Source organism: Kogia breviceps, chromosome 15 (genome assembly GCF_026419965.1).
Source record: "Kogia breviceps isolate mKogBre1 chromosome 15, mKogBre1 haplotype 1, whole genome shotgun sequence".
Lineage (NCBI taxonomy): Eukaryota > Metazoa > Chordata > Mammalia > Artiodactyla > Physeteridae > Kogia > Kogia breviceps.
The window spans coordinates 71,117,051-71,143,845 of NC_081324.1; the positions used below are offsets into that span (position 1 = coordinate 71,117,051).

Here is a 26,795-nt window from a genome sequence, read left to right on the forward strand (position 1 = left end):
GACCATACACCATCATATCCCCAAAGCCCAGTGGCCTGACACATCGTAGAGACTGCCGTAACCAAGGGCCCAAAACTAGTGGCTTGAAGCAACAGAATTTGGGGATGAAATGGTACAGCCTCTATGGGAAATAGTATGGCGGTTCCTGAAAAAATTAAGCATAGAATTCCCACAGGATCCAGCAATTCTACTTCTGGGAATATACCAGGGACTCCAGCAGGTATTTGTACACCTATGTTCACAGCAGCATTACTCACAATGGCCAAAAAGTGGAAACAGCCCAAATGTTCACTGACAGATGAATGGATCAACAAAATGTGTTCTATCCTTACAATGGAATATCATTCGGCCTTAAAAGGGAAGGAAATTCTGACACAGGATACAACCTCAATGAAACTTGAAGACATTATGCTAAGTGACAGACGCCAGACACAAGAGGACAAATACTGTATGATTCCACTTATATGAGATTCTTAGTGCAGTTAAATTTAGAGACAGAAAGTAGAATAGTGGTTGCCGGGGTCTGGAGGGAGGGGGGACAGGGGAATTATGGTTTAATGAGTACAGAGTTTCAGTTTGGCCAGATGAAAAACACTTCTGGACATGGATGGTGGTGATGATTACACAAGAATGTAAATGTATTTAATGCCACTAAACTATATACTTAAAAGTGGTGGAAATGGTAAATTTTATGTTATGAGTATTTTACCACAATAAACATAATGTCACAAAAAGACTTCGAGAAATGTATTGTCTCATATAGTTCTGGAAGCTAAAAGTCTGAAATCACCTTCTTTTTTTAAGATTTTTTTTTATTGCAGTATAGGTGATTTACTATGTTGTGTTAATTTCTGCTTTACAGCAAAGTGATTCAGTCATGCATATATACATTCTTTTTTTAAATATTCTTTTCCATTATGGTTTATCATAGGATACTGAATATAGTTCTCTGTGCTATACAGTAGGACCTTGTTGTTTATCCATTCTCTGTATAATAGTTTGCATCTGCGAATCCCAAACTCTCAATCCTTCCCTCCCCCATCCTCCCCACCCTTGGCATCTACAAGTCTGTTCTCTATGTCCGTGAGTCTTTCTATTTCACAGGTAAGCTCATTTGTGTCCTATTTTAGATTCCACATATAAGTGATATATGGTATTTGTCTTTCTCTTTCTGACTTCACTTGGTATGATAATCTCTAATTGCATCCATGTTGCTGCACATGGCATTGTTTCAGGGTTTTTTATGGCTGAGTAATATTCCATTGCATATATGTACCACATCTTCTTTATCCATTCATCTGTCAATGGACATTTAGGTTGCTTCCATGCCTTGGCTATTGTGAATAGTGCTGCTATGAACATAGGGGTGCATGTATCTTTTTGGATTAGAGGTTTTTTTTTAACATCTTTTTTGGAGTATAATTGCTTTACAATGGTGTGTTAGTTTCTGCTTTACAACAAAGTGAATCAGTTATACATATACATATGTTCCCATATCTCTTCCCTCTTGCATCTCCCTCCCTCCCACCCTCCCTATCCCACCCCTCTAGGTGGTCACAAAGCTCCGAGCTGATAGAGTTTTGTTCGGATATATGCCCAGGAATGGGATTGATGAGTCATATGGTAACTCTATTTTTAGTTGAAATCACCTTATTGATGTTACAAAGAGTACAGGCCTTGGTGTCCCCAAACACAGTTTGATCCTTAGATACAAAGGAGCCAGAGCTACAAGGAGCCTCGGAGGCCACCAAGCAGAGAACTCGTCCCCTCTTTCAGCATGACACTCCTTTCTCATGACAATTATTGTGTGACAGCCCTTTCCTGAAATAAAATTGAAACTATAACTCACCTATGTACATACTTTCAGAATAAATTCATAATAAAATGGCCTAACTATTATATATAAGAATAAATAAAATAAAATGTGTAATAATATGTATTTCAATAGATAAAGGTTTGAACGCAGTTATACCAGAATGATGTAAACAAGGAGTTAGGTATTAGTGCTTCTTATAGTGGACAAGTTTGGATAAGAAGTTAATATTGAACTGAATGTGTGTTTGACGTTTTCATATGCCCATGAAGAATCTTCTTGAACATAATACAGCCAGACATGCGGATTGGCCCAGAGATGATTTATTGGTGATGCAAACACTCCAGGCAACATTGCCTCAGGTGCCATGATTCTTTCCAAAATGGGGAGGAAAGCTTGGTCAAGTTCCCACCCGAGGGTAGGGAGCTGGGGTATTTATACACTCATTCCTGTTAGCTATTGGATGAGGGCTGCTCCTAGTAGGTGTTAATTCCCCAGAACACCAGCTGCCCCGTGGCACACAAGCATGCAGATGCTGGCAGCTGGAAGTGGCCCTCACACACCACCGTTTCAGGTTCTAAGGGGTATGGGAAAACACATAGCATCTGCTACCATCCAGGGGCAGATAAAAGACATCCAGGGTGAAGGCTGGGGAGAGGGGGCAGCTGGCAGCAGGAAGTGGCAGGAGGCCCCCAGGAGAAGCGGGTGGGGGGGGATGCATTTGCTGAGGCTCGATGATGGTGGACCCCTAGGAGGATGCCCACAGAGTCCACCGCCCGGCTCCCAGGAGTCCTTGGGCTGCAGTCCTGTCTCCATGAGCCCTGCTCACCCCCGGGTCCCATTCTCCTCGTGAAGCCTTGTCACAGCTTGGACTCCCCAAGCCTGGCCATGGAGCCTAGGTTCCTTAATTTCTTGCTTGCGCTGGCAGCCTTAGGATGACCCCCGCCCCATTACTGAGTAACTGGCAAGTCTCTCTGCTTCATACAACCACAGAGCCTATATCTAGGGTCAGCATTTCCAATGATGAGGAGGAGGAGGGTGAATATTTCTAGAGCCCACACATTGTTTATCTGTTGTTCTCATCCCTTTCTGCCAATTAATCTTACGCTAATACTCAAAACAACCTAGATAGATAGTGTTATTAACTTCATGTTACAGACGAGGTGACGGAGGCACAGAGAGGTTAAGTGACTTGCCCAAAGGCACACAGTAAGTGGTGGAGCCTAGAAAGAAACCTGGGTGATGTGGATCAAAAGCCCATCTCAGAGGGAGATGCAAGAGGGAAGAGATATGGGGATATATGTATATGAATAGCTGATTCACTTTGTTATACAGCAGAAACTAACACACCACTGTAAAGCAATTACACTCCAATAAAGATGTTAAAAATAAAAAAAGCCTATCTGAGGTGTACTGCCTCTAACCATTAGTCTACGGAGCCTCTCCATTAAGTAAAGTGACTTCCTGGCCCTGAACCTTGACCTTTTGTCACTGAGGGATGCCTTTGCTTCACTGTTCCTCTCAGGCTCTGCCCCTGTGTTAGATGGAATTTAAGTCTAGGTTGGAGTTAAGAGCGGCCTTTTGGGGTTATGCAGGCCTGGGGTCAAGTCCCAGGCTGTGTGATCTTCAGAGTCGGCTGCCCCTCTCTGTGCTTCCGAGGCCTTTAGTGGGGTTGAACGGGATAATGCATGGGAATACTTGCAGAGAGCAAGCTCTCCTTGGCACACATGGTTATTATGGGTTTCAGGCTTTGGACAGGGTCTGTCCTGAATATGGGGGTCCAGCTGAACCCCGCCTCTAGAGTTAACCCAGCTGCAGTACCTGGGACCAAGTCTGGCCCGAGGGAGGGAGGGGAGGGGGCACTGTCCCCAGTACTGCGTTGGCCTCCTTGCCAACGGGTGGGATGGGGGCTCAGCCCTTGAGCCGAGGCTGCAGAAGATCTCTGGGCAGGGCGACAGTCCCCGATGCGTGGAAGAGAGCGGGACAGGGGCACCGTATCATCACGGCTCGCCCGGATCTCTGCAGGAGCCTCCCAACCGGCCTCCCTGCTTCCCCCTTGGTCCCGCCGTCTCTGCTCTGTGCCACAGCCAGAGCGCTCCTACTAAACCCAAAGACAGACCATGTCTCGCCTCCTTTAAACTCTCCGTGGCTCCCGCCCCCCGAGAAGAGTCAGAGCTTCCCAGAGTCTGTGGAGTCCTAAATGCCGACCGTACGCCCTCTCTGACCCCCTCCCCATCTCTTACTTAACCCTCCTTGCTGTGTCTCCATCACTCAGCCGCACTCCAGCCTATGACCTTCAAGCCTATCCTTCCTCCGCCTGGAGAGTTCTCATGGGTCATTCAGGCCTGAGCTCAAATGTCACCTCCTCAGAGTTCTCTGACCGCGAGCGACCCCATCGCTCTGCATCCTTGTATCCTGCTTCCTTGTCCTTAGCCCTTCCCACCTCCTGACATTATATTCAAACTTCACCTGTTCGTTTATGCTCTGTCTCTCTCCTAGAAGGTGAGCTCTGTGTGCGTGGGACTCTGCTTTGTTCACTGCTGTGAACTCAGGCCTTGAACAGGGCCTGGCATTTGTTGAATAAGTTAGTGAAAATAGAGACTGACAGGGAGATGGAGGGGGAATGATGGACGGGTGGATGGGAGAAAGGAAGGATGGATGGATTAATGGGTGGAAGGACTGATGCAAGGATGGATGGATGGGAGGGATGGGTGGGTAGATGGATGGAGGGATGGAGGGAGGGAGGGAGGAAGGGAGAGATGGAGGGAGGAAGGGAGGGTGGGAGGGAGGGAGGGAGAGAGGGAGGGAGGGATGGAGGGAGGGAGGGATGGATGGAGGGAGGGATGGATGGAGGGATGGAGGGAAGGATGGATGGAGGGAGGGAGGGAGGGAGGGAGGAAGGGAGGGTGGGAGGGAGGGAGGGAGAGAGGGAGGGAGGGAGGGAGGGAGGGATGGATGGAGGGAGGGATGGATGGAGGGATGGAGGGAAGGATGGATGGATGGAGGGAGGGAGGGAGGGAGGGAGGGAGGAAGGAAGGGTGGGAGGGAGGGAGGGAGAGAGGGAGGGAGGGAGGGAGGGAGGGATGGATGGAGGGAGGGAGGGAGGGATGGATGGGTTAATGGGAGGATAGGAGGAAGAATTGAAAGAATGGGTAGAAAGATGGGTGGGTAGAAGGAGGGATGGATAAATCAATGGACAGAAGAAAACACAGAAATATGGAAGGAAGGCTGGAAGGATGGATGGATGAACGGACTGACAGATGGAGACACAGGCAGACAGACACAAAATCAGGGCCGGATGCGCGTGTGGTTCTGCCCGATAAGGACCAGAGCTTCGAGAGGGAGCAGAGCTCACAGCCGTCCCTTGGGGCTCTCGGAACCCTCAAGGCCCAGCCTCCTTCCTCCTGCCCCTCCCCTGGGCTCCACCTGGGGCCCAGCCCCCTCAGAAAGGGACATGGAGCAACATGGCAGGTGGGGGACCGGCCCCAGGCTTTATTGAGCAGATTCTGGGGAAGGGCGGCCAGACAGGCCCTCACCCCGGCCCTGGAGCCGCCTCTTCTTGCCCTTGCTGCCCCCCAGGGCGGGCCTGGGCCACTGGGGCCTGGGCGCCCTTCAGCTGCTGAGGAAGCAGCCGCGCTTGTGCCACTTCTGGTCGCGGATGCGGCGCACGGACTGCAGCTGCGGCTGGCTGGCGTCCCACTCGTTCCAGTGGCGGTACTCGCCCCGCTCAAACACGTACTGGCGGCCGCGGTAGCCGGGGAACTCGTAGCCAACCCACCTGCGGGGAGACCAAGGTCGGGGTGACGAGGGCCAGTGTCCAATCTCTCGCCTCCAAGCGAGGCCGAGTCTTTTAAAACCAGCGTTTGCTCGTGCTCTCCACCTGCCTAAGTCCCTCCCTGGCTCCCCAGTGCCCTCGGGATGAACTCAAACTCCTAGTCCTGCCCACAAGATTCTCACGTAGCATCTCCAGCCGCATGTCTCATTCCTTCTTTATACCCCACACTCCAGCCTGTCTCATTCGATTCGCCCTGAACTTGCATGTCTCTGAGCCTTTACACATGCTGTTCCTCCTGCCTGGAATGCTTGTCCTTGCCTCAACCTTATTTCATCTCCTCTTTCATTAGTATCCTTTACATACCAATTCAGATATCTCCTCCTCCAGAAAGCCCTTCCTGACACCCCCAGGCTGAATCGAGTGCCTCCTCAGGACCCTGAGAGCCCCTGTACATCCCCCATCACAATTCTGATCACAACGAATTGTGCATACTATTTCCTTGTCTGTCTCCCCTATAAGACTGTGAAATTCTCGAGGGAGGAACTGTATAGTTCTTGTTGCCCCCATACCCTGACCATAGGTGATAACTTAGTAAAAAGTTGTTGAATACATTATTATCAGGTGGAGGTGGCACCTTTCAAGGCCCAACCCCAGATCACAAGCCTGCAAGTGAGATACAGTCACCTGGACAAAGGCATGGTGATCCTAAGATTGCATTCACAGAGATATCAAGCCCAGAAGGAGGGAGGTGATGAGTCTACTCTCCTATGTACTACTCAAGCCACACTTACATACAGGCTGGGTTCCCTGGTAAGAAGGACGGTGAAAAGGAAAAAAAAATATCTGAGTTCAAGGGCCTAGGGATGTTGAGAAAAGGAGTGAAGACTTTGACGGAGACAGGTAAGGGGGACAGATTTCACGTGGTTAAAAAAAAAAAAAAAAGAGAGGAAACTGTCTATAAGTCAAGGCTTCCTGGATATCCAATGGTGCAGGAATGCGAGCAATTGGAGATTCGCATCATGGGGGATTTTGAATGGGGCTTTGAGCAAGGTTGGTGTAGATGCACGAACTTGAGTGAAGGACCTCCAGACCTGAAGGAGCAGGAAACGTCAGCCGTGTAGGAAATTGTGAGCAAAGATTCTGTGTGGAGCCAGAGGCGTGCTAACTGGAGGACAGGGCAGGGGCAAGAGCGGGGTCAGGTCCCTTACGTCCCGTTGATGGCCCGGACGCTCGCCACACGGTCCTGGAAGCCGTGAGCCCAGAGGCTGGGCACGTCATCATCCACTATCTCCATCTTGCGGCCGCCGAAAGCCGGGTTCTCAAAGAGATGCAGCTTGTGATCTGGACCGTCCTGGGGGCAAGACCACGGGGTGAACCGGAGGCTCCCATGCCCAGAGCAGGGGGCAGGGAGGCTCCGGGAAAGAATTAAGGCAAATGACGCCCACCCCCAGAGCTGGTCTCCTTAGGAATTTTAGAGTCAGAGAGCCGTGAAACCAAGAGGGGCCTTTCAGGTCTGGTTCAAAGCTCTGTCATTTAGCAGATAGGGACACCGAGGCACAGAGAGGGTGGCAGGAGATCAGAATTATTCACGGAGAATGCCAGCCAAGCCCTCGGCTGAGCTGGCGAAAGGAGCTTGCCTCACGAGCTCCAGGCGTGTCCTGCTTCTAGGCGCTATACTCACAATTTGCAGAGGCCGGAGGGACAGGAGGCTGTCACCGCGGTGGCTGTTGGACCACGCGTCCCAGCGAGGGTAATCTCCCTTCTCCAGGACATACTGCTCCCCGCGGAAGGCCCTGCGCTCAAATGCCAGCCACCTGCGGGAGGAAAGAGGCCTGGGTCGCCTCTGCTGCCCTGGGGGAGGACCCAAGACTAGTGAGGGGGGTGCCCAAGAGCTGCTGACTTTTGACCCTGCACCTTCCGTCCAGCACTACTGCTGATCCCTGGTCCTGGTATTGAGGGAGCTGCTAGAACATACTGGGAGTTGAGACTCCGAGTCAGAAAACCATCCTGGGTAAGAGTATCGATCATCTATTTTATGCGCAGCCTCCGTGTAGGCTGCTCAGACACTTTTTATTTATTTAATTTAATTGTTTGTTTGTTTGTTTTGGCTGCATTGGGTCTTCGTTGCTGCACGCAGGCTTTTCTCTAGTTGCGGTGAGCAGGGGCTACTCTTCACTGCGGTGCGCAGGCTTCCCATTGCGGTGGCTTCTCTTGTTGCGGAGCAAGGGCTCTAGGAGCGCGGGCTCCATAGTTGTGGCTCGCAGGCCCTAGAGAGCAGGCTCGGTAGTTGTGGCGCACGGGCTTAGTTGCTCCGTGGCATGTGGGATCTTCCCGGACCAGAGATCAAACCCGTGTCCCCTGCATTGGCAGGCGGATTCTTAACCACTGCGCCACCAGGGAAGTCTCTCAGAAACGTTTTAAATGCAATGCCTGGCACACGGTAAGTATTCCAGAGACATCTCCTCCTTCTCCTCTTCTCCTCCTTCTCTTCCTCCTCCTCCTGCTCCTCCCCCGCCTCCTCTCATTTTTCTTCTTCTTACTATTATATTGTGAGTGCTATTGTGACTATTATTTGTCATTATTTATGTGCATCCTTCATTTTCACAAAAACTCTCTCTCAAGTATGTACCCTTATTATCCCATTTGACAGATGAGAAAATAGAGGCCAAGAGGGTGAAGCACCTTGCCCAGGATCACCCAAGTGGGTAGTACCAGAGCCTGGACTTTCCACCTGAAGAATTCAGGGTCCAGTTGGGACTCCTGCTTGCCATGCGGACGTGGAAAGGACACGTGACCACTTTGGCCTCAGTTTCTTCATCTGTCAAGAGGGATTCAGTGATATAAAGCACATTAGAATTTAGATATTATCATCATTATTAAAACTATTAAATCCCACTAGTAGGCACTGAGCTAGGGGCCGGGTGTCTTCCTCTGTTCTCTCTCCACAGCGCCCTGCAGCTGACCTCAGAGATGGAGAGTTAGAAAGATTCCAAGAAAATCACAGTTCAATGCTCTTATCTTACAGGTGGGAAAACTGAGGCCAGAGATGGGAAGGGAGTTGCCTAAGGCCCCACAGCAGATCTAGAGCTTGATCCTGGACCTCCCGACTTCCGGAGGGCTCAGGGCTGTGAGGAGGGGCTGGGGGTGCAGGTACTCACGGCCCCGACTCCACTTGGATGGAGCCCACCTTCTCCAGCAGGCTTTCTGTCAGGTTGGGGCACTCAGCCGAGAGCTCGCACCGCTTGCCCTGGAAGTTTTCCATTTCGTACACGATCACCTGGAAGGGCAGCTTCCTGAGCATCCCACCGGGGCAGGGTTCCCAGCCCCAGCCTGTGTCCTGCCAGGTCCTCTTTAGGGCCTTGGAGGGAGGTACTGCCATCCGCTCGTACAGGCCTGAAGCCAGCGCCGCCACAGGGCTGCCCTGCCCCCTGGTGGCCATGGAGGGGAACACCTCCAGGAACCCCCATTAATCCAGGGATTGCAATTCTGGTATCTGGCCGGAGGCAGTGCAAAATCAAGTAAAGCAAAATGACCAAAATAACCAGAGGAATAACTGTAGGGAAATGAAGCCGCTGTGGTTAGGAGGGACTGTGGGCCCCCTTCTAAGCTTTTCGAGAGAAGCCAGAAATCTGTAATTTCCTTAATGTGAAATTTCTCCATTTAAAAAGTCTTGTGCAGGACAAATAAAACTCCAGTTTGCAACAGTTGAACTTCACCTGTCCCTACACCCCAGAGAAAGTGGTTGCAAAGGCAGAGGAAGTTTTTGCCTCTTTCACCCGCCTAGAAGCACAAACTGTCTTTGTAGCAGGTCCCTGGGGAACATTGGCTCTGGTCCCTTTATACAAGGGTCAAGGGCGGCTCAGAAAGCCTCCTGGGCTGCACAGCAAGTTACGTGGAGGCATGGATTCAATAAGACAGCTGGCTCTTTTCTCCGGAGCACTGGCGTGGTCAGGGGAAAGCCAAATGTCAAAAGGAGCCAGGGAGGGCCGGCAGTGATACGCTCTTCTCCGGTGGGCGGCTGCCTCTGGGCAGCCCTCCCCACGGGGAAGCTGGGAGTCCACAGGGCAAAGGCTGATTCACCCACGACTCAAGCCCAGAGCCAGGCAGGCCTCTTTGCTGCTCTTCCCCTCCCGGTGTGCACCTTTCTGGTTAAAGCCCCCAGTTATCTCCTTAGTCAATCCATTCCTGGACCCCATCTCAAAGCCCCCGGGATAGCTTAGAAAGGACAGAGCCGGGACTTCCCTGGCGGTCCAGTGGTTAAGACTCCGCGCTTCCAATGCAGGGGGCGCGGGTTCGATCCCTGGTCAAGGAACTAAGATCCCACATGCCACGCAGCACGGCCAAAAACTAAAAAAAAAAAAAAAAAAAAAAAAAAAAAGACAGAGCCAACAAATCCCAGCTCTCAGATTCCTCCGTTAGCTGGCCATGGTAATGGCACATGCATTGAGCTCTCACACTGAGAAGTGTGGGTACCATCCCCATTTTAAAGATGGGGCTGTTGAGGCCCAGAGAGGACCGGGGATTGGACCAAGGTCAGGCAGGAGAGTCAGTGCCGTGTCTCCCGAAACCCGCATTGAGACTGGCAGGGTGCGCGTGACCAGTTCCATTTTGCAGACAAGGACACAGAAGAGGAAAGACGGGGCAGAGCCATGAAGTGAATTTATCGCAGGCCGGGGAGATGTCCTCGTGGTCCAAGCTGGCCGGAAGGGCTGTGGCTCCTTTCTGGAGAGAGGCTGCCCGGCCAGGAGGCTGACCCCGAGGACCAAGAGCAGCCCCGGGCCCAGAGCCCCCGGGACCCCGTCCCTGCCCGGTACCTTGTAGCCGCCCCCGAGGCCTCCGTGGCTCTTGCCGGCGGCAGCCTGCTCCGGCGCGCTGTGTTGCTCCGCCATCGCCCCAGGAACACCTGTGGCTTCCGTCAAAGGCAAAAGAGTCACCAGGTGCACCCGGGCAAAACCAGGTGTTGACGTGATTGGAGTCGAGGCTGAGCTACGGAACTTGACTGCCTCTGAGATGTGGTCATTGCTCACAACCTACCTGGGGTCATTCAGTCATTCAGCAAACACCCCCTTAGTATCTACCATGGACCACAGGGACCGGGACAGTCAGGGGGATCAGGATCCCCATTTTACAGAGCGCAATCCCGAGGCCCAGTCAGGTGGGGCTGGGACTGGGCTCCAAAGCGCGTGCCCTTCCCCCACGCCCGGAGCTCTGTGCGGACACAGCACCTCCAGACCCTGCTCAGAGGGTGGGCGTTGCCGGGGTTTCCTCTACAGGAATCTCTCCCGCCTCTGCACCCCAAAGCAGTATAGTCTTTTGTTCACTGACTCCTTCACTTGCCAGAGGTTCCGTGAGAACCCAGTTGGTGCCTGACCCTGTGCTGGGTGATGGAGAGGAAGAGACCACAGACTGGTGGGAGATGGACAGACAGACAGACATCTAGAGAAAGCATGATGCCGGACCAGGTCCTGGCACACCGGCTCCAGTCCAGTTTCTCTGCATTCACTTATTCATTTCATACGCATTTATGGAGCACTTACTTTGCTCCAGCCACTTAAAGAGACACAGACACAAACAGACAGACAGACGGCTCCCCTTCATCCCTAGGGACTGTGACACACACCACTGGGACTGCATCAGTCGCGTGGAAGGATTCTTTTGATTCTGCACACACAGACACACAGGACTGTTCTCCTGCTCATCAGCACGTGCACAGGTGCACACGCACACGCACACACACGCACACACACAAGCTCCCGTGGTCATTGTACACGGTCACTCCCCACCTGTTGCACAAACACAGCCCCTCTCTCTCTCTTGCACACACACATGCCCATTTCAGACGTCCACAGTGGCCCAGAAGGCACCTCAGCCACACCCCACGTTCCTGGAAGTAGATGAGCTGCGTGGCCCATATACTCAGGACACAGGCCCAGGGAGGCGTAGCCTGCGGGCTGTCTGTCTGCCTGTGTCCAGCCTCAGCAGGAAACAGGGCCTGGTCCAGCTCATGGGAGGTCCAGCTCACAGAGGATTCTCAGCAGATGTGGCAGCCCCCCAGTTTGCCCACTCCCCTTCCTCAGCGGTGCTCAGTCTTTGTGGGCCCCTGCCCTAAGCTCACAGCCGAGGGCTCGACCCTGCCCACGCCCTCAGACACCAGCTGGCTTGGTGGCTGTCCTGCGTCCTCCCTCTCGGCTCCAGCCCTCACGTGGATCCCTGGTTGGTGCAGGGGGCCAGCTGTGCATGCCCCCCGGAGACCACCAAGGTCTGGGCCTGTCTCTCTCTCTCCCCACATACCCAGAATGAACCTGTTGCAGTCGCCTTGAGAAGAACAGAGGGGCCGATGCCGTCTGCAGACTCAGTCCGCTTCTGCAGGGACCGTCCTATTTATGGGTGTTTTCTGACAGCCCAGCACATCCTGGCTTGCTGAGGCAGCGCCCTGTCCACCTGATTCTGTGCGGGCCACTTCACCCCAATAGCAGGCCCAGGGAGGCCCCCATGCCTCTGTGTCCTCATCCGTGGCCTCTGATGACTTCCTGGGGGCAGACGGACCGCATCAGCTTTGTGGGAAGCCCGGCAGCACCAGGCAGGGGGCATCGGGGTGTAAAGATCTCAGTGTCCTCAACTTCCTTCCTTTGGTTTCTCAGCTCCACCATCTTCCTATTGGGGTGCATGACATCCTTGGAATGGCTCCAGTTCTTAAAGTGAGGGGTCCCAGAATCTCTCAATTTTCCCACGTGCCATGTGGCCTGAATTTTAAGTCAGATCACCCTGAACATACCCTCTAAGTTGGGTGTAAATCCATCCAAACATTTCCACAAGATGTGGTAACAGACCCAACAAAGATTCATTTTCGTTACACAGAAGATTTGTTATACAAAGATTCATTTTCGTTATACATTTCGTTATCCATTGACGAATAACAGTGACCATTTGTTGAAGACCTACTATGTGCACGGCACCGGGCCAGCTCCATGAGCAGTATGTTCAATCCTCACGCAGCCCTCTTTAGGGGAGGAATTATGATCTCCACTTTATAGAGGGGGAAACAGTTCAGAGATGTGGAGTCACTCACCCAGGGTCACACAGCAGAGACGAGGAGAAGGGGTTGGCGTCCTCCAGGGCCCAGCTCTTAGGCTAAATAGAAATAAAGATGATCATGATAGTCTCTTTATTTATGACCCCCCCAAAAAAAGATCCATGCATTTTGTGTGTGTGCCTAACAAAGTATAATTTTGCCTGTGATAGCTACAAAATTTCCTGGCTTTTCAAAAGTTTGCCTTAAGCTACTTTGCTTTTATGAAAGGCCTACATTAGTACCTGTTTTTTTAATGGAAAGAAATCCAGAGAATTTTTGCTTTTACAAAAAAAAGGGTGAAAAGCAAAAATCACGTTGTGTTCATTTTATAACGAGTCATGACAGCGGCGAGGTGAGCCCCAAGCAGCGAGTGGTGCAACCAAGTGCCTTCCGTGGGAACCACGCTCCGTAGTATCTCAGCATCAGGCGGCCAGAGCTTTGAACTGTGTCTGAGAGCATCTGTGTTTTATCTCCATTTCCTCTGTGCATCTGTCAGCAAGATGTGTCCCCAGGTAATTGCTTCTTCAATTTATGCCATTGCAGCTTAGGAAAGGTTTCAGAGGAACGCTCTACTTTCGGATAGTGGAGGGGAACCTGTATTTAATGATTGCTGAATGAATAAAATAATGAGGGCAAAGGGGTAAATTGTTAGCCAGGAGGATTTTCTTTGGTTGTTGTTCGTTTTTAGCCGACATTCTCAAGTCAGCATAAAACCCAACCTCCTTGCATCCCTGGAGATGTGCGTGACAGCTGGGCTCTGGAAACAGGTGGACTTGTGTGACCTTGGGTGAGTGAATGAAGGTCAGAATCACAGTCTCCTCATGTGTAAATGGAGAAGCTTCTCTCTCTCCTCGAGCCACTGAGAGATCACGAAAGCAAAACACTCAGCACAGCGTTACCTTCTAGCTTTTCATCACTGAGGATCCTGCCTACTGTTGACAGTTCAAACCAAGAGGCTGCTTTCTTCTGGCGCTCATGGAAAGCAGAGCTGGTCTCAACCCCTTAACCTGGGATGCAGCCGCCACCTGCTGGGGATATAAGGGGGAAGACAGAGGTGCGACAGCCTATCAGGCCTGACTCCCCAACCCCCATCAGTTCCTTTAGGATCCTGAAGACCTACTATGTGCCCAGATTTCCTGGCCCACGTTTCTTTAACCTAGAGTTCTCAATCTTGGCCCCATTGCCATCTGGGGCCGGATCGTTCTGTGCGATGGGGTGTGAGGGCTGTCCTGCACAGTGTACGACGCTGAGCAGCATCCCCGGCCTCCACCCACTAGATGCCAGTAGCATCTCCCTCCCGTCCCTGTAATAACTAAAACAGCGTCTCCTGTCATTGCCAGATGTCGTGCGGGGGACACAAACCACCCAGCTGAGAGCCACTGCCTTTAACTTTTGCCCACTATTATCGCTGTCACCACCCCCATTCTGGAGAACCGTGGGGGTTCAGAGATACCCCACAGCCAGGAGGAGGCAGGATGAGGACCCAACCCCACGTCGTCGAATGGAGATCCTGCTTTGCCTCCACTGGCCCCCCCTTCCCAGGACCCCTGCTGCGCGATCCCGCTGTCTGGCCCCCAGCTCGGCATGGCGGAGAGACTGACTCAGCTGGGGACAGGCATGCATGCATGGCGGAGTCCATTCATTCACACACCGACACGCTGACGTCTCCAGTGCAGCTCGCGTCAAAGCTTTATTTGCCGTTTTCCGAGTCTGAATGCAACGTCTTTGTACATGCAAAGGTCATCTTGTTTTAGGGCAGTCGGCCAGATTCGCAACTGCTCTGCTGTGCGTATGAAACCTCTTTACAGTTACAAAATAGAAAAGCACTGGTAGACATCCAATACTCCGTGAGGTCCGGGAAGCCCCGTTTGTTTTGGTGTTAAAAATATAGGTTTTTCTAGATGAATTCTCAGTCACACGGTTAGAGATCATTTCTGGGACTGGATAAAGTGCCGGTAGACCACCTTCTGTTCAGAGCTCCTGGAGCCTGTGAATTCATAAGGCAACTGCAAGGACACCAATTGGCAGGATACTTCAGCTTTCTTGCGCACAGGACTCGAGTTCCCTTTCGATCGTGACTCAAATATCCGAGGAAGGGACCCAGAAGAAAGGTTAGGAAAATACATAGCGTACGTATAGATATATATTTCCACTCCCCCCTCCATCTTACAAAGCATTTTGAGGATTGTAATCACCTGGGAAGTGCAGGACTTGTAGGATGTTGGTATGATTTAGGAAACGACACAGTACAAAATATCTTCAGTAACACAACACATGACTTTTATGAGCCCCGTATTTACAGGATCTATAAGGCTATGTGGAATGAGATCATTCTTTAGACAACGGCATCACTTTTTTTTTTTTTTTTTCGCAGGCGTGACGCCACCGGAGATTGTTAAAACAGTGCCAGGCTGATTCACGGGAGGAGGTGGTGCGGTGCCAGGTGTGAGGGTGTCTGTTGAAGGAGATTCTGGGAGGACAACAGGGTGTGGCTGAGAGGTTACCTTGCTGGAAAATCTCAGGCTGACTTTCCAGGAACCTGGCTTTCTGGCACCCTCCCTGCAGGAACCAACCTAGACAAAAGAAAGAAATCTCTAGAGGGGTGATGGGGGCCAAAGGAGATACAGACCAAGACTCAGCACATTCATGCCTACTGGTTTTCTACACGGTTCTATGTTTCCAGACCCTCGACTTGCCCAGAATTCCAACAGGGTAACTCCTGGCAGCTTCCCAGCACAGGGCTCAGATCCATCACTCCCTAAGGGGGTGGGGCCCAAGGTGGACCCCCTTCCAGATGTGGGGCAGGTCCGCTCTCCCTTAAGTGGCTCCCTCCCACCCCATGGAATCACCATGCCATGGGGCTTCTTTTTTGCTTTCCTGTTTTATCACATCTTGGAGGAGGAAAGGCACAGTTGGAGGTTATAGAAGGATTCTCCATTACTGTAGTGACTCGCCACGGCATAAATTGGAGGGGGCTCAATTCCCGGTGGATAGAGTTTTTCTCCCACCTCCCTGCAGACCTCACCCTGAAATGCTAGTTTGCACAAAAACAACCATCATCTAGCTTCCTGTGTTAGAGGGACAGGGCTGTGTGGGAGGGACCACAGGGATGGAGGAGGAGAGACGGAGCGGCCGGCTTGAGAGTCCTCTCCTTGGGTGGGATGCTGTCTTCCACGCAGGCCCACGTCACCTTTAAGCAAGCTTTTTGTTTTGGAGGTGATCCAACGACATGTCTGTGGGTTTTTAGCTTTGTAATGACACCTAGCTCCTGGGGCAGTCTGGGGGTATCGTGATGAAAAATGTAAATGGACAAGGCAGCTGTCAGCGCCAGGTGGGAGCAGCTGAGGTCTCCTTCAGGGAAACCGTGCCTAAGGTTTTTCCAAATCCCCTGCACAGCCTCTAAGGTTGAAGACCTCAGGCTCACCTCTACTCCGATACCTAGAGTTGGCCTCACTTCTTCCTGGGAAGCACAAGGGAAAACACATGTGTCTGAAAGCACATGACTTTGCTTGTCCCCTGCAAAACCTCCCCATCCGATCGTCCTTTCCCCGAATCCCAGACAACATGAGGCCGGCAGGGAAGCATCACTCAAAGCCCCCAACATTCTAAACTCCCCTGGAGTTTAGCGAGGCTTCTCTTCCACTGGAGTTTCTCTGGTGGTACTGAGAGATTCTCCACAACACTGATTGTTGAGGCCTCGCGCCATGTAATTTTACAGGCCAGAGGCTTCTTCTGTTACATTAGGCAAGAGACCATGAAGAAGGGGATCTACTGGAGGGGAAAAAGATATGGACTTATCCAAAGACCAGCTCTCAAAATGCTGATGTGCAAAGGGGGTGTGTGGGGGGGGGGGATGGAGGAGGAGAGAGAGAGTGTGTGTGTGAGAGAGAGAGAGAGTATACTTTAAAAAATCACCTATCTATCCATCTTATTTTTGATGCATTCTGTATAAAACTCTCCTTTAAAGAAAGCCAAAGGCCCAGGGGAGGAGGGCTGGATGAGGGCGGGTGACCTGATCGTATACAAATGATTAAGGCATATTAAGTTAGTTTAAAAGCAGACAGATTTCCAAAGGTGGCTCCAGGCAAACTCAAGAAACTAGCATACAACCCCTTGCTTATCCCCCAAGAGCCCACCTGATTTAGAAAGAAGAGAAATAAATAACCCATTTGCCTGGCTATCTGCAAAGGCTCTAAGCATCGGTGGTTGCAAACTTCGTCGTCCCGATCATAGCAGGAGCCAGGGCTTACGGGAGCCTGCACTGAGAAGGCTGCTCCTGACCCACTGTGACCGTCTGCTCAGTGGCGAAGCGATGAGGCTGCTGCAGTCAGTTTCAAGGGGGGGGGGACTTTGTGTGTCCTCATCACCAAGGAATTAAATGGGTTTTTTATTTCCAACCCAGGTGTGGGAGGTTAGGTAGAAGACCTCCAGGTCAATCTTGTGTTCAAGTGTTTTCCTTTCCTGTTGGGTACACACGGGATGAAACGTGACTAATTCAAAACTGAGAGTTCTGCATGGTGAGGATTACTATGCTGACCGAACAGAGCAAGTCACTTCCTACTGCCTAAGATGGTACCAAGGGGCCTTCCCACCTTGAGAAAGGCAAAGAAAGACAGCAGCCGAGAAAAGATATCAGGGTCAAAGGACACTGGGAGTGTCTTTTAAAGAGGACCTATTGACCTGGACACTACAGCAAAACTGAAATAAAACATGAACTGGATCTTTGAAGAGTAAGAAAGAAAAATCAACTGAAGCAGTTCCTGAAAGGATTAAATCCACAAATGGCCAGAGAGAACGGACTGACCACAAGCTCAGGGAATGAAGAGAATACCAACTATCATCAAGCAGGACCAAATCTCCAGGCACACATGCATGAGGTTTCCAGATGCACAAGGCTGCCCGGGTGACGGGCTCCAACAACCGCCCATCCAGTAGCCAAAGCTCAGCCAACAGGACTCGGGGAGGGAGGGCCTCTCACCCCCACCTCTGTCACTGTCCATGGTGCTGAACCGCAACCCCGCTCGGGCCCGGGTGCTTGTCTTAACCTGCAGAGACAGGATGGGTCTCCATCCTGCCATACCCACGAGAGGAAAGAGGTGGTCAAGGGAGATAAGGGAGGAAGAAGAGCCGAGGAAACAAACAGAGAGACTGAAGGACGGGCGGCCAGGGAGAAGGGGAGCGGGTTTTGACACCATTTGCAAAGAACGGATTTATTAGGAGAGACTTTCCCCTCTTGGGAAGTCCACTGCTGAGCAAAGGTCCACTAAGAAGCTCAGCCCCAGTGCCCCTCAGCAACCACAGGCTTCCCTGTGGACTGCCCAAGCATCTCTCTCACACGTGGGCATCTCCCGGGCAAGGTTGGCACATAGTATATGGCAACTCCAGACATGGCGGTGGGCCGGCTATCCCTGGGATGACTGCTGGGGCCTTGAGCTCAAGAGGTGGAGGAGGCTGGTGTGGAGGATTTCCAAAAAAAAAAAAAAAAAAGGACAGAGTAGCCATGACTGGAGACCCCAGAGGTCTTGGAGATTCCTGGGAATGAGCTTAGAGTTGCCAAGAAAAAAAGAGGCAAGGCAAGCCTACACTTGGTTACCTAGCGTCTAGCAAGTCTGTCCAGAGTTCCTGGGCTGGGGGTCGGGGGGACTCCCCTCCAGAGAAGGGCTTTCAGCAAGACCCTCCCTTCCTGCATTTGGACCTAGAAAAAGCACCTGGTGAGGAAGAATTGGGGGGAGGTTGGGTAGGAAGAAGAGGTGAGAAGAAACAAAAAGGACCCCTCATTCATCGTTTGTCCTGAGACCAACTGGGAATGGATCTTTTATGCCAGCAGCTCAGGTGTTCAGAAAGGGACTTTGGAGAAAAAGCCTCTCGGGTGGGTCTGATGTTTGGGAGGGAAAGGCACTGCCATTTGGGCTGCAGTTCTTTGAACCTTGAGGCCAAGGGACAAAGGTCACCCTACAGAAATCAGAGCTCGAATGAATAGGAACCAGGAAAGTGTACACCAGGGTGACAATTAGAATTTTTAAAAAGCCTGGGGTAGGGATAAGATAACCTGAGATGATTGGATACTTCAAGCAAACTATTCACACGCCTCTCCTCCTGTTCTTTAACATAAAAACATATATACATATCAAATTTCAAAGAAAGTTGGCTGGATTATTGCTTTCTCGCCTTCTAAAGCAAACAAAACGTGATGTACAATGGAACAGGCAAGCTCTGCACACAGCCCCACTGGGAGGATAAATACACTTGAAAGAATGAGGGTGGGTGTGTTTAAAGATCAGAACCGCTGATTCTTCGAGAGGGAGAAGGAATTCGCCAAAGGAGCGACCAAAGCCCCCAACCCGGTGGTACTGCTGGGACCACAGTTACGGCAGGAAATGTATGGTTTCATCTTCCTTGGAAATGTCCTTCCAAAAAAAGACCAGACCTGGGTGGGGTTCGGGGGGAAGAGCCGCTTTCGCGACTCAGAACCCAGGGGAGACGGTCCAGCCTTACAACCATGTTCCTGGAGCTGCCGCAGGGGTTTAAAATGGGGAGAAATGCACATTTTTACATTCGACAAAACCAAACAAAACCACCAGCATGGACGTTTCTGGGCCGCCTGGCTTCTTTCGCAGCCTGAAGTGCTGTCTGGGGAGACAGAGCACGTGCTCGTGGAGGGTGAGCCTTCCTGGCCCGATCCGTCCGGGAGAGCCTGTGGTGAGCGGGGTGGGGGGGGGGCATTGGGCAGCCTTCTCCACCCGACCGACAGACAGACCGGCCGGAAGGGCCCAGGTGTGTGCAGGAAGCAGCAGCAGCAGCAGGCCCTCGTCTTCGGGTGCTGACAGTTAAGGCTTGTTCATTAGACGTGGCAGTGCCCCCTGTCTGGAGAGGAAGGGACAGTCCTGGGGTCAGCAGGGGGGACAAGAGACACCATTTCTCCCCATCATCGAGCCCTAAACACTTTTCTGGTGCTCCCCAAGACGGCCACCCCACAAGCTACAGGCCAAGAAAGACGACTTTTTTTTTTTTTTTTTTTTTTTGAGGGGTGGGATGGGGAAGGTGGCGGACGGCTGGATATGGTGGAATGAACGTGAAATTTAGGGTCAGGTCAGGGTGCCAGCATTGGTGTCCTCAAGTGGATGGCCGGAAGCTTCACTGAGGTATCGTGGGTGCAGCACTGAGCACCAAATAAACACAGGCTCTGATCCCTTATCCGAAATCCTAGAGCATGGATTTATTGGGGAATTTAGAAATTTTGAGTTCATGAGATACATATATGCAGACATATATATGCTTATATGTAAATGTTATGTAACATATAATACATACATACATTATGCGACACCCCCATAATGAAGCACATAATATGCTTGCGGTATTATGTATGGATATTCATATAAAATGGGGAAAACAGAGTCTAAATAGTATTTTATCCATGCAGGTCAGGTTTTGTCACTGAATAAGGGATGGAGGTGCTTTGTTTTGCGAGCTTTCTGGATTTCAGGTTTGTGGACAAGGGGTGGTGGGTCTCCTGAGCTGCTCAGAGCAGAGCTGACTCTGACGGAGCAAGAGCCATGTGTTCCTCTCCCAGGGACTTCCGGTCCATTCTCAGGGAGTCCTCTGGACCGCTCGGCAACACGGGCGCTGCTACCCCATTTTACAGATGGGCAAACTAAAGTTCAAGAAGTTAAATCACCAGGGCGTATCTAATCGTTCGATTTTTTAATTTCTTTTTTTTTTCAAATTAAGTTTTAATTATACAGGTTGTATAGGAATGTAGAAATCGGGGACATTTCAGATTAAGCTGTCTTGCCCGTTCAATTTATAAAGGGGGCCTGAGATACAGTGAGAAGGGCTGGCCAAGGGCATGAGACCAGAGTCCATGCCCTTTCCACCCACCCCAGGCCGTCCAACTGTGTTTTTTTCCCCCTAAGAAGCAGCAGATCATTGCCACCCTCTTTACGGGAACCCAAAACACCCTCAACCATGTTTTCCCTTCTCTTTTCCAGGGTACAGCATCCCAAGTCTCTGAGCCTTTTCCTCCCGGCCCAAGTTCCCTGCTCCTCAGATCGCGGGCTCTGTCCAGGTCTCCCCTCCAGAGCCCCTCATACCTGCTCAAGCTTGATTTTCATACAAGCTTTGCCTCTTCTTGGATTTCAGCTCCTTTAGCCACTGCGGAGAGGGCTCTTCCGATCTGAAACCGCAAAGGCAGTGCGAGTCAAGTGTGAGCCTGACCGAGGACTCCCTGAGGGACCCAATTCTCCTGCCGCCATGTGGGTGGGGGCTGAGCCACACTCGCAGGCAGCAAAGATGCCCATGTCGACATGATTGAAACAGGAATTAACCGAAGTGCTCCAAAATGAAGAGTGTTAGATAAATCACGGTGCATCCATTCTGTGAAATAATCTGCAGCAGAGAGTCATGCTTCCATAAAATTATTTCTCTCCATCCATTTGCCACCCCAATATCCATCCATCCTTCCAGCTCTCTACCCAGGTTCCTGCCCGTAAGGGTTAATTCTGTGTGTCAACTTGGCTAGGCCACAGCGCCCAGCTGTTTGGTCAAACATTACACTAGCTATTTCTATGAAGGTATTTTACTTTATTTTTTAGATGAGATTCATATTTAAACCGGTTGTCTCTGAACAAAGCAGATTACCCTCCGTAACATGGGTGGGCCTCATCCAATCAGTTGAAGGCCTTAATTGAAAAAGACCAAGCTCCCCAGAAGAAGAGGGAATTCTGCCAAGATACTGCCTTTGGGACCTGAACTGCAACACCAGCTCCTCACCAGGTCTGCAACCTGCCTGTCTACCCTGCAGAATTTGGACTTGTCAGCGTCCACAATTGTGAAAACCAATTCCTTAAAATAAGTCCTTCTCTCTCTCTCTCTCCCTGTGTATACATACTATTGTTATGTTTCTTTGGAGAACCCTGACTAAAACAATGCCTGTAAGACACAGATAGATAGATAGACAGACAGACATATAGACAGACAGACAGATAGATAGATCTTATGTTTACAGAATAATAACAATAATTATTTGGGGGAGGTACGATTTGTTTTAACTTTGTTTAAAAACTGAAGAACACACATCCAGAAATCACTCAGATCACAGGCGTACAGCTCAATGAATTTTCTCAAAGTGAATACACTTGAGTCATCACCAACCGAATGATAACATTTTCGAGTGTCTTATTTTTTACTTTCTTCTTTACGTATTTTTCTCTGTTTCTCAGAATGGCTTGTAATGAGAACACATCAGTTTAACAAAAACAATGAAGTCAAACAAAAACATCCGAAAATTTTTTAAAGAAAAAGAAATCATACTTATGAAGACTTTATTGGCTATGGGAGAATCGTCACATGAAACATGTAACCGGAAAAGAAGCTATATATATTTTATGTTGTAATCTCGACTACATTTAAAAAGAATGGAAGGAGAAAGGCCCAAAGGTCACTGTGGTAGTCTTCTGGCGGGGTGGTGGTGGGGGCGGGGTATCACAACATGGGTGATTTTCTTTCCTGCTTTACATTCATTTTATATTTTCTACAATTTCTAAGGTGAGCATGTACTACTTTTATAATCAAACACATGTACACACAAGACCTTACTTCTGCTGATCTCAGAGAAAGCTCCTGACTCCACAGTCCTGGAGGGCTCAGGGACATTGCTGACCTGGCCGGGGGTGGGGTGGGGTCTGCGAGGGAGGAGAGGGCCCCCTGGGCAGACAGGGGTCTGAGTACCCCAAGCAAGGCTTGCCTGATGGTGGAGGCTCAAAACCAGGCCTCCTGGTCTGGGGGTCCCTCCAGCCCTGGAGAAACACTGGTGCCCTCAGCTGACTCTAGAGCAATTCTGGCAGCCGCAGAGCAAGAGAGGTACCATCTCTGCCTCAGCCTGTCTCTCTCTCTCATCCTCTTGCTTTCCTGCTTCCCATGGCCTACTCTGTGCTCCAATAACATGCACAGCCTACAGCACCCAGTTCTACCAGGCCTCCGGACCTTTGCACATGCTGTGGCTTCAGCCGCCTCTTTTGTCTGTCATGACCCAGCTCGGGCCTCCCCTCCTCTTGGAAGCCTTTTCCACACCCTTCCTCCTCAAGTCTGGGTTCTGAACTCTTCTCCTGCCTTCCTCTATCACCGGGGTCAGATATTAAGTATTTTTGACTTTGCAGGTTATAGGGTGTCTGTGTCAATGTGTCAGGTCTGCAGTTGCATCAGGAAAGCAGCCGCAGACAATCCTTAAATGATGGCTGTGTGCCAATAAAACTTTATTTACAAACACAGACAGTGGGCTGAATTTGACCTGTGGGCTATAGTTGGCCAACCCCTGCTCTATCATAGCTCTTATATTACAATGACAGTATCATGAATAATCCCTAACTTTTATGTGTTAGCAACACTCTCACCTCTCATCCTTCTCCATGCTGGAGGGCAGCACGCGACTGCCCAGCACCCCAGGCTGGAAGGGGGACTTGGGGGTCTTGGGCTGGGGGGCCCAGCTGGGGGTATCGCTGGGACTGTCCATCTCTGGCCTCTTGTGCAGCTGAGCCTGGGAAGAGAAGACAGGGGTGGAGTCTGTAGCCCACCCTTGGTCTAGGGAAGGGTCCCATCCTACGGCACTGCTACCGCATGGTGACAGCAGGGCTCCCAGCATCTGAACAGACCCAGGGAGCAGACTCAGGGGTGCGGGAGGTGCCGCCTGACCGTGGAGGCCAAGAAAAATCAGCGGTCAGGCTTGTAGTCCAAGAGGCCACCCTTGACCACTGGGATCAAACAACCGTGAAAAAAATCCACACAATCACATTATCTTTGGCTGAAAAGCCACCATGTGTGGTGTCCTCACCACAGGACGCTCCATCTCCTTTAGTTTCCTGAGAACCCCGAGATGGGGACAAGAGATGCATCTTACAGCTGAGGTCCAGCTCTTTTAAGCTCTTTGCTCCTGTGAATATGAATTAAGTGAGGTTTCTGATTATCAGATTTGCACAGGGAAAAGGCAGGGTGGGTGCCCACCATTTCTGGGGGCACGCAGGGAACGGGATGACTTGGAATGCTGTGCCCAGGATTTCTCTGGGGGCTGGGGGGGTATGACGGTGGCAAGTGACATCTGTCTCCAAGTCAGTGCTGGCAGGGACCCCAGAAATAGTGGTCATCACCATCATCAGACTGGCAGCTTCTGTGCACTGGGCATCCAGCGTCTGGACTCCACCAGGTGTAAGTTATATGACACACGTTTCCAGGGTGGAGACTGGCTTTCTCTATTTTAAAGAGGAGTAGCCTAAAGGTCAAAGGTTGAACAGTTGGCCCGAAGTCACATGGTTTTCAATAACTAGGATTCGTCCTAGGTCTGCCCAATTCCAACTCCAGGGCTCTTTCGAGAAAAAGCCCGGCAGCCTCCCTCGGGCCTCTGCTCCCTCCTGTAAGCAGGACCTTTCTCTGCCCCCTGTGTTAGGCTGCCCTGTAAGGCAGCCTTTGTTCCGATGCTTCAAAAAAGGAGTCAGAAAACCTCTGGCCCAGGACAGTTGCTGCAAGACATTCATGTCTTGAAGGCCTGTAAAATGAATTACAGGGGCAAGTATGAATCCGCTGTTTATCAACTTTTTATTCTTGCCAGAAATGACATGAAGTGCAAAGCTGCCATCTACTGAAGGAGGGGTAAGTTCACAGCCCCTAACAGGAGGCTCCCTGGCCACACAGAGTGTGGGGTCGAGAAATTCCACAAACAACCTAGGCTTCTTTGTCTTGATTTCTTCTTCAGTAAAATGGGAGTAAAGAGCTACCTTTTTTAGGGTTGCTGGGGACATAAAGCGAGTTTGCAAGCACATGGTGCCCGGGGATAAAAGAGGCCCCTCTCTCGCTTGCATTAAGTACCGCTGCCTCCCAGGACCTGTGAGATGCTCGGTGGAGCTGAGGGTGGGGAGACAGCCCGGTCCTGCCCTCAGGACTCCACTGTCCAACTGGGATTGCCGTGCTATTTAAGACAGATTGATGCGGTTCCAATGCTGACTTCTCACATTGTTTGGAATCAAAATAATCATTTTCATGTGCCTCCCACCCCTAGCACACCAGATTCCTCAAGAACAGAAGCTTGGGCTAGTTCACTCCTGTTTCCCAGACATCCAGCACTGGGCCTGATGCCTAAGGTGGACTTTTAACCCCCTTTACAGATGAGCACACGGAGGCTTAGCTGGAAGACTAAGCTCAGCAGCAGGTGTGGGGGCTAGAGAAAGAAAGTGGAGGTTCAGAAACACAGGGTTACTGGAGAAATCCAAATAAATCAGTAGTATTGTTCATAGCACCGGGCCAAGGCCGATGTCCTGGTCTTGATAATGTACCATGGCCATGGGATGCTTTAGCACTGGGGGAAGCTGGGTGACGAGGGGTACACAGGAAGTCTCTCATACTAGTTTTGCAACTTCTCATGAATCTTCAACTGTTTCAAAAATTAGACAGAGAGGGAGGAAGACAGGAAGGGAGGAAGGGAGGGATGCAAGGAAGGAGATAGGGAAGGAAGGAGGGTGGAGGGTGAGAAACATGGGCCTGTCTGATTTGCTGCCACAGGTAAGCATAGCTCTGGGCATGAAGTCTGGTACCTTCAGCGCTGCTGGGTCCATGCCTGGAAACACGGGCATCCTCTGGGGTCGGCTGGTGGGCGTCCTCTCAGCTCTGGGTGTCTTCTCCTCCTCATCTGACCCTTCCTTCCTGGGGGATTTCTCCTCTGTTGCAAAGAAAAAGGGTACTGAAGTCACTGGCAGCCTCTATTCTGAGATTTTGCTTCTCCTTAAAACTCTTCCATGGCTCTCCATCTACAGATCAAGCCTAACTCCTTAGCAAGGAATCACAACTCTCCACAAACTGGCCCTGCCTTTCTTGCGTGATTCCTGCTATTTCTGGCTTGGGAAACACTGAACCACTTAGAGAGATGACCTGCCCCTGCCCCCGCCACACCCACAGAATGTTCTCTCCACACCTCTGCCCCTTTGATCCTGTTGATATTTCCATCTGGAATACCCTTCCCTGGCTAATTCCTATCTGTTCTTTAGGATTCAGCTCAAGGTTTAAGGTGGAACGTGGCCAAAGAAGTCCTTAGAGGAAAATGTATAGCCTTAAATAATTTATTAGAAACCCAAAAAGACTGACAATAAATGATCTGATCTTTCAACTTGAGAATCTAGAAAAAGACCAGCAAACAAACCTGAAGAGAGGATAAGGGTGAATTTAATAAGGATAACAGCATAAGTAGTGAAATCCTATTAAGTTGTCTCAGTTCCTTGCAACCTGTGGAATCCCAATTAATATATCATCCTCAAAAAAATGTTTTACCTACTTTCTAATAAGCTTGGTGTAATAAGAAACCACAGTTTCCTGTTATTGTGTTCTAATATCCCACAGCCTTCAAAGTCAGAAAGCTCTTCCGGGGTTTAACCTAAATCCTTCCTGCTATCCAATGTGCTACCTGTGGAGGAGAGGGGGCATACCTGTGGAATCCTTGAACATCCACGTGCTGTTGGCCTCCTCCTCCAACGGAGACCTGCTCTCCGACTCGCTGACTCGGCTGCGCCGGAGGGAGTGGGAGATGGGAGCCCGGCGGCGGCTTCTCTTGCTGAGCTGCACCCGGGTCTTTAGGGCACTTGAGTCGAGGACTGAGGTTTGCTGTGGGAGTGGCAGGGAAGAAGAGGGGAAGGAAAGCATGGGAAACATTAAATAGGGGCATCACCCAAGGGAGGTGTGCATAGCTGCGTCGATACACAATGCTGTTTAGGTGGTACATGGGCCAGCATTTCTGCATTTCAGTAGGAATCTAACACTCTAAGCCTACTTTCTCTGTGAAATATAGCATGTAGGCTGATTCCAAGAATCAAATAAACCTTGAGTGCCCCACACAGTGCCTGGAACACAGTGGGCACATAATGGAAATGGCTTTCCCCTCCTGGTGACATCATCTGAGCAGGTAAGCTAGAGCAGTACCTAACAGGAGCTCAATACATGTTTGTTTGTTTGTTGAATGAATAACTGAACACATCATCTAACTAAATCCTTACAACAACCTTATTCCACACAGGGTCCATGAGCTGAGAGGTTCTCAGAGTGGTCCTTCCTCTACCCACAATAATTCAGGGCGCAGGTGGGAGCCAGTGGAGCAACCTACT

General features: G+C 50.7%; 2 protein-coding genes across 6 annotated transcripts in view; both read right to left on the reverse strand.

The window, feature by feature from the left end:
- Window positions 1-5,287: 5,287 nt before the first annotated feature.
- Window positions 5,288-13,621, reverse strand: CRYBB3 (crystallin beta B3). Of its 2 annotated transcripts, XM_067014675.1 has the most exons (7): window positions 13,560-13,621; window positions 11,880-12,242; window positions 10,403-10,497; window positions 8,747-8,865; window positions 7,270-7,402; window positions 6,797-6,939; window positions 5,288-5,591 (listed from the first exon to the last, which is right to left on the reverse strand). In XM_067014675.1, the coding sequence occupies exons 3-7, from the start codon at window positions 10,475-10,477 to the stop codon at window positions 5,426-5,428; spliced, it is 636 nt and encodes a 211-aa protein (XP_066870776.1). In that variant the 5' UTR covers window positions 10,478-10,497; window positions 11,880-12,242; window positions 13,560-13,621; the 3' UTR covers window positions 5,288-5,425. The 2 variants fall into 2 exon arrangements, with proteins under 2 accessions (XP_066870776.1, XP_058895508.1); XM_059039525.2 differs by lacking the exons at window positions 10,403-10,497; window positions 11,880-12,242; window positions 13,560-13,621 and having other exon boundaries at window positions 8,747-9,027.
- A 705-nt stretch (window positions 13,622-14,326) lies between these two features.
- The window catches only part of KIAA1671 (KIAA1671 ortholog), a 185,392-nt gene continuing 172,923 nt past the window's right edge, over window positions 14,327-26,795 (reverse strand). For all 4 annotated transcript variants that reach the window (XM_067014673.1, XM_067014674.1, XM_059039521.2 and 1 more), the window contains 5 exons: window positions 26,124-26,298; window positions 25,239-25,363; window positions 23,052-23,194; window positions 20,754-20,836; window positions 14,327-19,524 (listed from right to left, as the gene is read on the reverse strand). In XM_067014673.1, the coding sequence (XP_066870774.1) occupies window positions 20,758-20,836; window positions 23,052-23,194; window positions 25,239-25,363; window positions 26,124-26,298 (522 nt within the window). In that variant the 3' untranslated portion in view covers window positions 14,327-19,524; window positions 20,754-20,757. The remainder of the gene's footprint in view (window positions 19,525-20,753; window positions 20,837-23,051; window positions 23,195-25,238; window positions 25,364-26,123; window positions 26,299-26,795) is intronic.